Consider the following 11,455-nt stretch of genomic DNA (forward strand, 5'->3'; position numbering starts at 1 on the left):
TCATTTCTATATCAAGTTAGCTCTGACCAGTCTCAGCCACCCACCTTCACCTCTGTCCACTATACGCTCCAAACTCCATATTCTGCATGAAGTACAAATATGGCTGGAGTGATCTGTTCCAGAGGGAAACCTGATGTGACCCTCCACTATTTAAATGGCTTCCCATACCTCTCATTAAAGGTAAAATTCTCAACATGACTACCAAGTGCTGCATGAGTTGATTCTTGCTTGCCTCTCTGACCTCACCTCAGAGAGTCCAACCCTTGCTCACCAATTCCAGCCACTGTGGCCTCTCCCATATCCTCAGAGAATCCATGCAGCTCCCTGTCTCCAAGTCTTTGCTTATGCTGTCCCTCTGCAGGAAACATTTAGGCTCCCACCTATTAAACTTATATTCATCCTTCATGTCTCCGCTTAGATGTCACTGCCTCAGGGAAATCTTAGAATTGACCCCACAGAACAGAGCAGGACACCTCTAAATAATTACATGGTACTGAATGTCTGTTCTTCATACCATCTTTCCCCTGATGGAAATTGTATGTCCGTCCCCCAGTTGGTGTGGTTCAGTGGATTGAGTGGTGGCTTCCAAACCCAAATGTCACCAGTTCAATTCCCAATCAGGGCACATGTCTGGGTTGCAGGCTAGGTCCCTGGTGGAGGGTGCATAAGAGGCAAACACACTTTGATGTTTCTCATTTCTTTCTCCCTCCCTCCATTTCTTTCTCCCTCCCTTTCCCCCTCTCTAAAAAATTAAATAAATAAAATACTTAAAAATAAAATAAAATAAAACTGTATGTTCATGTGGCATTTTGTCTGCTTCCCCTCCTGGTTCAATTGTTCTCTGTCACCTCCCCAAAGCTTAGCCTGGCACACAGCACAGAGTAGATGCTCTATTACTATGTATGGAATGAATGAATGAAAACAGTGTACTAGTACTTTACATAGCGTTTTCCCCATGGTTTCTGTGAGGAACCAGATCTCAGGGTTATACAAAAGGTAGTGGGGATAAGAGGGAGGGAGAGAGAAATGTCTCTCAGAGATTTGGAAATAAAGGATTTACCTCAGAAGGTTTAATCGGAGAAGCTCCACACTAGGAAACCCAGCAGACATACACAACCAACCTTAATGACGCACTTGCAACCTAGAGCCTGAAGGTCTCTCTATTTCTAAAGAAGGAATGTGGTAAATTCAGAGGGAGCCAGTCAGATATGGAGCAAAGGAAATGAAATAAACTGAGGCATATCCACAGTTCTAATTCCCAGGTGTGTATGTGTGCATATGGGGTGGGGTGGGGGGTTGCTGGTCAGGTTGACAGGTAAACATAAATTATAAACAGCTCCCCCCAAGCTGTCTCAGTACAATACCATTAAACATTTAATTCATATAACGTCCTCCTTTGTTCTGAGGCCACCAAAGAAACTGTTAATAATTTGCCTCTCATGGAACTTGTCATTCATTCATTCATAAATTTATTGAGCATCTAATATGTGCAATGTCTTGAGGATATAGTGGTAAGCAAGACAGAACTGGTTACTGCCCTCCTAGAACTTATATCAGCCTATCAGGTGACAGAATTAAGAGAGCAATCTACCATAGAAGTAGTGGGTCCTACAGCAGACTGCCTGCCTGCCTGGCTGCCTAAGGTCCTTTCTTCACAGAACCTCTTCTCTCATCCTTCTGATCCTGTTGAAGCTGTCCGTTGCCATGACGCAGCACGCTGTACCCCCCCCCCCCGCCCCCCCATCACCACCACAGGGTTAATCAAGTCAATCAGGGCCTGCTAAGGTTTGCAGGTGGAACTGAGATTACAAAGGCCTCTTTTCTTTGGGGATTTTGAGTTATGTGGCTATAGGTTTGCAGTTGTCCGCCACCCCCTTTCCTAACCTGGGGAATAGGGTCACTAGCTTTAACCAGATGCCACAACAGGATCTGTGTGTATGTTCTTCTGAGAGTCCGGAACGTGGCAGAAGCAGGGAGATGACTAGGAGGTCTGTGGGGCCATTGCTACAATCATTAATTACATCAGATTCACAATTGGTAAGTTCTGCATGTCAGTATTTCAGGATTACTATTTTCTTGTTTATTTTTAATTAATTTCTTTTCTTTCCTTGGTACCATTTGACTTTGGAGCCCAACAATATATAACTTGGGACTAAAAACTGGTAATGATGATACTTGAATATCAATAAATGATCCTCTGCCCAGGATTTCTACTTTAGAAGCATCCACAAAATGCCATGGGAGGTGGTAAATGATGCTCTCATTCCTCAATGCTCGACTCAAAGAGCAGCCTCTCTGCCGAAGAACACTTAGTTGCTGGTTTCTGTGTACAGAAATTACAGCTCAAGAAATAATAAAAATTTTGAATTACCAAATTAAAAAAATGAGAAAGGAGGAGAGATACATGAGCTCAGGGAAAGGATTTTATAATGCAACCTCGTCAACTCAATAATACATGTACATAATTAATTATAGACACCATTTTGGCAAATGATATTTTTAAATGATAGAGGCAATTATCTGTATGATTACATATGCACAGGAATGCATTATTTTCTGACTTTCAACAGGCAGCCTATCTTCCAGAATAGGTAAGGAAGAATCTTACCTAATTTAGCATCCTAATTTGTAAACTCTATCTACAGAAGACTTTTTTGATGGTTAGAGGAGGTTCAGAAGAAGAGTATAATAATAGTAATTTCTTGGTTCTACTACTACCAACTTGGTGAAACTATTTAACCACTTATGATTTCTAACCATAAAATATATTATATATTCTCTCTCTCTTTAAAGGAATATAAAATAATTTACTAAGTGCTTTTCCAATAAATATTATGTAAACAAATTGAAAAATTTGTGAAAAATAAAATAATATTTTTTCCTTTCTGTTATTCTATCAAAATGAGAGAGAAAATTTCAGCACCTGCAGTACACAATGGTCTTTTTCTCTGACTTTATAGAATGAACACATACTCAATCTGCTATTTCTTTAGCCTGGTGGTCTCATTTTACAAAGGCAGTAATGGCATGGTGAGGAGTTCAGGCTGGAATCAGACAAACACAGTTTCAAATCTGACTCTGCCATTTAGTATGAGCCTAACCTGGAGCAAGCTGCTAAATGTGGCTAAGCCTCAATTTCTCTGTAAATGTGGTTTTAGCCATATCAGTCTCATAAAATATGTTGTGAGACATACACAAGGTAATGTTTACCAAGTATCCGGGTTAATGTCAGGGATTCAACACACATTCAGTACCATAGGTGTCATTAATGTTAACTCCTGCCTCTTATTGAAGCTCTTTAATATCTTTTAAAATTTTTGTAAAGATTTTATTTATTTTTTAGAGAGAGGATAAGGAAGAGAGAGAGGGAGCAAAACATCGATGTGTGAGAGAAACATCTATTGGTTACCTCTAACATGCCCCCAGTGGGGGAGCTGGCCCGCAACCCAGACACGTGCCCTGTCTGGGAATAGAACTGGCAGCCTTTTGGTTCACAGGCTGGCGCTCAATCCACTGAGCCACACCAGCCAAGGCAGCTCTTTAATATCTTATTCTCCTAAAATAAATCATAATGTCATTCTATCATTCACTTATTCTACCAACATGAATGGAATACTGTGCATACAATCAAGATATCTGTATATAAATAAATGAGTCATTTTGGATATAAGTAAGGAAAGGTTGGATATTCAGAAAATGGCCTGGAGTGACCCATCACCAATTTTGGTCTAAAACAGCACTTGAAGTATGACTATTTAATTTGAGATGTACTGAATAGGTAAAATATACTCCAGATTTTCAAAACTCAGTATGAAAAAAAGACTGCAAAATATCTCATTAAGATTTTTCCATATTGGCCCTGGCTGGTGAGGCTCAGTGGACTGAGCACCCGCCTGCAAACCAAAGAGTCGCCGGTTCGATTCCCAGTCAGGGCACATGCCTGGCTGTGGGCCAGGTCCCTATTTTGGGGAGTGAGAGGCAACCACACATTGATGTCTCTCTCCTCTTTCTCTGTCCCTTCCCTTTTTCTAAAAATAAATAAATACAATCTCTAAAAAAATTTCTTTCATATTGATTGCATGTTAAAATGACAACATATTGTATACTCTGGATTACATAAAATATATGTAAAGTACTTGGCTATGAGGAATATTACAACTTTGTTGCTGAGATTTGTGGCTAGCACTGTGTTTCTGTTGGGCAGCACTGGTCTACATATTTAAATATAACAATAAAAACGAAGGAATGGAGGGAGAGAAGAAGGAAGGAAGGAAGGAAGGCAGGAAGGCAGGAAGGAAGGAAGGGAGGGAGGAAGGGAGGGAGGGAGGGAGGGAGGAAAGGAAAGGAAGGAAGGAAGGAAGGAAAAAGAAGAATCTTCAAGAACTAGAAGATATAAGTCTTAAAAGATCTTATTGTGAAATAATCCCTCCTATGCAGATCCCAATGGCACAAAAGTCTAGGAGACTTGAGATGCAGTGCCAGGCACTTAGCAAATGCCAGCTTGTGTTACTTACTTAATCATCACCGCTCATGTCACAGGCTCCATACTAGGTACTACACTTACAATAATGAGCAAAACAATCCGGTCTGTCCACAAGAACTCAATCTAATGAGGAAAACAAACAAAGATGTTTGCAAACTTTTATATTTTGTATTGTTCTATGGACTTAAAAGAGATATGTTTTTAATTTTCTATCAGTTTGTACATACTTCTCCACATCGGACCCGTATTAGCACAATAAACAATAATTTCTATTTTGTTACTGTTGAAGTTAACAACAGTGGAATACTGAAAGGCACTTTTGATCCCTTTGGCAAAAATTTAATTTACTAACATGCTCCAAAGCCGTTTGGTAACAAAAAACTAATGTAGAAACACTCATCCGGCATCTACTTCTGTGTCGTACATATCATTCTCACACAAAAGCATACCTGAGTCCTTGCACAGTATTTGTGACAACTATCTGTAGCGCTCTCTGTGGCTAGGCTTGAATGTGTGCATATACAAGAGTGCAGATCAAATAGTCCATTTGGGAGCAGGCAAGCCTCGGCTGCCCCTCCCACCTGCAGGCTCTAACGGGAAGGAAGGAGGCTTGCCGCCCCTACAGCCCCAGGCCTGGCCTTTTGTCATGCTGATTAGGATATGAGCTGAGCTGCAGGATTTACATTTTAAAGGAAACAGTGCCCCGGCCCCAGAAAACAATCCTAGGAGCTGGAGGAGAAAAAGGAAAAAGTTTGCCAGAGTTGGGGAAGTGAGGAAAGAGAGCGGGAGAGAGAGAAAGGAAACAGAACAGTTACCTTGGCCAGCCGAGCAAGATACTGAGTTTTGAGATGAAATACTGAGCTATTGATAAGGAATGATGTGGTGCTAAGATTCTGGAAATGAGAGAAAAAGACAGAAGGGGGAGGCAGGAAGATCCCACGAAGCCTTGCTGAGGGTTATTTCCCTTGGAGATGTTTTAAGAGGCTGCAATGAAAATTTAAAATGTCTTTCATTAATTCTTGCCTACCCGACTGGTGTTTCTAGTGGCTATGCAATCCTGACTGTGCAGTGAGAGCAGCCTCGTTAAATTAATTAAACACGGAGGCCATTAGACAGAGGTGGCTCTACAGCCGTGACAGCCTGTGGAAGCAAAGCAAAATCTCAGCCCATTAATGACTCAAAGTTACCAAATCAAAACACTAAGAACAACCAATCACAGCCAACTAGACTTTATAGCCAAATAATTTATTTGCTTCCACACTTTTCTCTAAGTTCCCGCCCCTGACCAACTCCTGTGTAGTGGTGCTCCTAACTACTTCCAGTTTGGTGCTGCCCAGTAGAAATCGATTTTTGCTCAAGCCCTTAAAATTTTTAATATGCCTCACTTTATCAGTTCAAAGCTCAAAGCAGTCAGCTCTCTCTAGGTTTCTTGTATTTCTTCAGGAACTCAGTCTTGAAAGTCAAGGCTATTTAGAGTTCCTCTGTAGCCCAACAGCAATTACAGCTGTCTCCAGTACTCTAACCCAACAGACGCTCCATAAATAAAGGCTTAATTAAAAATGTTTGGGGTCTAAGGGTGGATTCGATGTTGGCATCCCTGTACACTAAATACAGTGCAGCAGCCAGCTGAACAAGTATGTCTCTGTGGCTCTAGGTAGTGATAGAGTACCAACGAAAGCATGGCTTGTAAATCTTCATGTTTTTTATGCCAAGCAAGAGCTGTAACAGACTTGGTTTGCCGGCTTTGTTCACGTTTTTGTTATATATATATATATATATATATATATATATATATATATATATATATATACATATATATATATATGTAGATAGATAGAGAGAGAGAGAGAAACTGTTTATTTCCTATCAACCTTATTTCAATTCTGTTAAGAGTGTGGAAGAACAGCTTAAGAGCACTCAGTGGTTGTTCCAACCCATTTAGTGACAAGTAATACACATTCTCAGCTAAAATACACGAGCTCATTTTACTGCAGTCACAGGCCCTCCTCCCCTAGAACAGGGTGCGGGAGAGGAGGGGGAGTTAGGGAAGCAGGGTGGAAATCCCCAAGTTGCAAGGCACTCCCACCATCTTGCCAGCACAGGCTAATGCTGGGGAAAGGGAAAAGAAGGGTATGGTCCCCTAGAAACCTGAGGAAAACTGCAGAGTTCAGGGTAGGCTGCACATTAGAATCACAAGCCAGCTTTAAAAATAAAAAGTACCCTTATTTAGGCCCAATCCAAAATAATTAAAATTTATTTCCTGGGCATCTGTAATTTTTAAAAAGCCCCTGGGTGATTGTGGTGCTTAGTTAGAGGTAAGAGGCACTGTGACTTTCTACATAGTAATAGGATAGGATAGAGTTGGAAGCCTGGGGCCATGGATCTGAAGGGAGGTTTCTGATTTTGCCCCTAACTCTTAAGACCTGATGCCTTAGTTTGCTGGGCCAGTCCTGGGTCACACTGTTATCTTGGAAAAATTACCAATAGCTCCCACTTTCACTCTTGGAAGAGCCCAGGGTTAGATGGTAAATTATATGGTCCCCTTATACATATCAAACAAGGAAAGCCAAGCCAAGCCTAGACTAGCATTGTATTTTCCTGGGATTCCTTCCAACAGCAATTTTAATATTCTTTCACTCTCTTCTTTTTTCAGATGTCTTTGTTTCTAGTCCTTTCTTTTTTTCTCTTTCATCAGATAAGGTTTAAGCATGCTCCAAACTGTCCATTTCCACACTCTCCCTCCTCGCCACATCCTGAGAATCTCCCCCCTTTGTTTCCACACTTGCAGCGTGCAGGTGGAAGCTGAAGCTTAAAGAAGATTTTATCTCATTTGTTCTGTTAAAGGGCAAGAAGAGAAAGAAATATCCTGAAGCTCTGTGGCTTTTCTCCAGACCTGCAATGACTAGAGAAATGTTCTATCAAGTACAGTGCCCACAAGGAAACCATTGCAGCTGCTGAGTGTAGGAGACACTGTCAGAGACTCACAAAACTGTGGGTCTCGAACCACCGCAGACAGGAGGAGGAGAAGACATGGGTCTTGCAGATTCATACAGAACACAGACTATCCGCAAAGCACACAAAGGCCAGTAGCTGGCATCTACATCTTTCCTATCCTGATCTTTCTTCTGGTTTAGGCCCTAGGCTTTGAATCCCAGTGCCTGTATCCGAAGCTCCCTGTATCTTGGTACTGGGTTTGTTTCCCTCACCCCCAACCGCCCCCCCCCTTTGCCTCCCATTGTAATTCCAACACATTGCAAACACCAGCACCCCCTTCCCCCACGACCCCTGCAGCCTTGAGCTGACTCCTAACCCGCAAAGCTGCTCCTGGGTTCCATTTCCAAGAACACAGGCCAAGACTAGGAACTACCACTTGGGGCAAAGTGTGATACATAGGCGAGTTGATTTCTCTCCATTTTTACTACTTGGCCTGCTCTCTTCTCACCAATGTTCAGAAGATTTCTTTGCAGGGCTGATACTGGGAAGCACACTGGAGACTCAGAATCTGTTTTCCCTGTGAAGTCTGATTCTTTCATGACCCCTCCCCTTCCATTCAATCACAGCTCAGGCTCTCCATTCTCATGTTTTCTACTGCCCTCCTAAACAGCCTCAGCTCTCCAGTTTATTTCAAATATAAGTTGTTAAATTAGTTTATGAGCCAAGATTAGGTTAAACTAACTACCTGTATTTGCAGGTACAGAACTCAATGGTAATGGAGCAGGGGTTGCAAACTCAAAGGACCACAGGGGATAGACAACAGGATAACTGAGTAAGGCAGGCTGGGTGGGAACTAGGGCAGGCTGGCATGAGCCTGCCCTGTCTCAGATGTCTAGCTGCTAGTCTCTTGCAATGAACTGTTGCCATGGAGGAATGCTGTCTCCAGTGCCCGATTTTTCCATTTTTTTCCAGAAAAAAAAAAGGGATATCCAGATTCTCATGATGAATCTATTAATTTTTAAAAAGTTTATTTATTTATTTTTAGAGAGGGGAAAGGAGAAAGAGAGGGAGAGAAACATCAATGTGTGGTTGCCTCTCTCGGACACCCTGCTGGGGACCTGGTCTGCAACCAGGCATGTGCTCTAGGCTGGAAATTGAATTGGCGAACTTTTTCAGGCCAGCACTCAATCTACTGAGGCACACCAGCCAGGGCTGAATCTATTAATTTTTTAAATATTGGCAGCTAATACTTTAAATTTTCAATTTTTTCCTGGCTAAACAAAACGTATCTGCACATAGGATCTAGATCTCTGGCTGCCAGTTTTCAATGACTTTTCTAGTGCATATGTGTGTTCCGTGCCTTTGAGGGGGCTCCAACTCCTGGCAACTCTGTGAATGAGTGACCGCCACAATGTCCTGTCCCCACAGCTCTGCTCAGCTCCTGTAGACTCATGCCTGTGGCTTCTTTAATTGAGTCAATCCATTTGTTCCTCCTCTTTTCCTTCTGCCGTCTATTTTCCCAGCATTATTGTCTTTTCCAAAGAACCCTGCCTTCTTATGCTGTGCACAAAGTAGGACACCTTCTAGGATATCCTCAGGCAAACTTTTGTGTAATGTGATTTTTAGATGAAAAATCATCTGAGGCAACCCCATATGAAATCAAGAGTTGTGAAATTCTAAAGGGTATTCTCACAATCTGCATATGATGGTATTTATGTTTTAAAAACAACATTAGCAACAATAGGAATTCCTATTAGGTGACAAACAGCCACTTAAGAAAATCTCTTAATGAAAGGAGATTTGAAACATTCCATAAGAGGTCCACTGTGCATGCTTTTGTGCCTGAACACTTCATTTTTCATAAACAAAAAGCCCTCTAATTGTCTTCTATTTTAAAACAACTTCATCAGCAAAGATCCTGAGGAGGTAGTTAGAGGGTAGATAATGACACTATACAAGTTGGCAGTGAAATCAGTTAATCTCTTATGTCTTATGACAGTTTACATTTTGAGTGACAACTGAGGTTATCTACTTTGCAAATATTGTAGTTTTATTCTTGAGCAAGGTGATAGGAAAAGAAATCATTTCCCACTATTACTGGACATTTTCTTTTTAAAAATATCAATATGCAATGTTTTACTATTTCAACAAATTCAGTAGTTTGAAATGCAACATATTTCAATAGATGGGAGAGCAAGAAAATAGCCAAATGACTAAAGTCTAGAGCACGGTTTTTCTACCTCAGTACTAGTGACATTGGAGAGGCTGTGTGGTATACTACACACAGAGGCAGTACACTTTGATGCAGAGGCTGTATGGTACACTACAGGCTGTTCAGCAACATCCCTGACCTCTACCTGCTAGAGGTCAACAGTCCCCTCCCTCACTTGTAACAACCAAAAAGTATCTCCAGATACTGCCAAACATCTCCTGGGGACCAAATTTGCCCCCTATTGAGAACCATTGCTCCAACAGAAATGTTGAACATCACAGCTTGGATTTTGATTTTCAAAAAACGTCTTAAATGGAGAAAGACATTGGAGAAGTCAGCATCACTGCTGACTTACACTTAAGTCCTCAGGGAACTTTGGGGATAAGGAGGGAGGTCTCTGAGGCAAGAGCAGCGAATGTGTGCTGACAAGAAAGTCACTGTGGGGGCAGGTGGGGGCAGCTCTAGATGTGAAATCCACTCTTCCTGACAACAATGCCCAATAAGCAGAAACCGATAGAGATCAGTTGGACCCGGCAGCAACATCTGGTAGGTTCTAAACTATACATGGGGAACTCCTGCCAAGTCTGGCCAAGTCTGAGGTGGATTTTCAACATATTGAAGCATGGGATGACACAAAACAGTTCAATATTTAATGGGGCATCCTTTTTTTCATTTTGGAAAGAAAACATTTTTCCAGAAAAACATGAAAGGTTGTAATAGTGGTTTGAAATCAGTAACCCTCAATTTTTTCTTTGCGGTTATAGAAGAAATCATCAATTCCATTTCTCAATAGAACCTCATAAACACAACAGGCCAAATGCCAGAGCAGAAATTAAATGGCTGTGGATCCTCAAGGGAAGACATACTTTCACTATGAAGTATTCACACCAAACCTTGAGAACTTACAGCAAAGAGAGTGAGCTAGAGCACGTGGTATTCACATTTGCTGCTTTGAAAATGCTGTTTGTCAAAATAACTACAATTTTTAAAACAAAAAGACAACTTAATTTTTACTCTATTGCTTTTCTGTCTTGTAGGAACTACAAAAAGTAAGTTCACTAAGTTTTTGGTTGAGTTTTAGTTCATTTAACTTGTTTTACACAGTTAAATGTTTCAAAATGGTATCTTCTACTCCTTTTTTTTATTTTTGAAGGTTTCAAATGTACTGTATTTCTTCAGTCATGCCATATTTTAACGGGTACACAGTGCTTTCACTTGGCATCAGTTATGAGTTGGTTTTGAGACACTTAATTTTTACACCAGCTAGGACGATTACCAATATCTCCATTCCTTTGGGGTGACTCTGCCAACAGGGGACAGGTTCCATTCTACTCCAGTCTGTGTGGCTGTATGTGCCGCTGCAGGAACACAGAAAGTGGCTCCACTGGCTAATACAGCATTACCATATTTGTCATGGAAATCAGGTGTCCATTTCTGCTTGGCCTGCCTTGCCATTATTTGCTGAATGCCTTGAACTGGGGGATGACTTAGCACATTTTTGGTCAGTGGAAACATCATGAAGCTGAAGACAGAATTTCAGCAACTTCAGCTGCTGGCTTGTTGGAACTTTGCATCCAATACCTGTGCAAAGAACCTTGAAAAACTATTCTTCTTTTTATATTCTATGTTTTGTTAGCTTAAAATCTGTTTTGATCATACTGCAGTGGTGGATATACCAGAAAATATCCAGCCATGTAATATGAAAACTAGAGACATTTATTGAAGAAGGCACATGATACAAGAAACATTGTACATAGGACAATGTTATCTCAGTCCCCTTCAAAGTAGGCACTTTGGGACCTCACACCGTTCTCCCAGTCACCGTC

The 11,455-nt window shown here is 41.2% G+C and overlaps 1 protein-coding gene across 1 annotated transcript; it reads right to left on the reverse strand.

Moving 5' to 3' along the window:
* Positions 1-10,901: 10,901 nt before the first annotated feature.
* LOC123818042 (cytochrome c oxidase subunit 7B, mitochondrial-like) lies at positions 10,902-11,153 on the reverse strand. Its single transcript, XM_045837908.1, has one exon. It carries the CDS (start codon positions 11,145-11,147, stop codon positions 10,902-10,904), a length of 246 nt encoding a protein of 81 aa, XP_045693864.1. The 5' UTR covers positions 11,148-11,153.
* Between the last annotated feature and the right edge of the window lie 302 nt (positions 11,154-11,455).

This window comes from Phyllostomus hastatus, unplaced genomic scaffold (genome assembly GCF_019186645.2).
Source record: "Phyllostomus hastatus isolate PE091 unplaced genomic scaffold, TTU_PhHast_1.1 phas_contig_254, whole genome shotgun sequence".
Classification (NCBI taxonomy): domain Eukaryota; kingdom Metazoa; phylum Chordata; class Mammalia; order Chiroptera; family Phyllostomidae; genus Phyllostomus; species Phyllostomus hastatus.

Excerpts from the sequence above, each read along its gene's own strand:
- LOC123818042 (XM_045837908.1), bottom strand. The coding sequence starts at position 11,147 with ATGATGTTTCCACTGACCAAAAATGTGCTAAGTCATCCCCCAGTTCAA.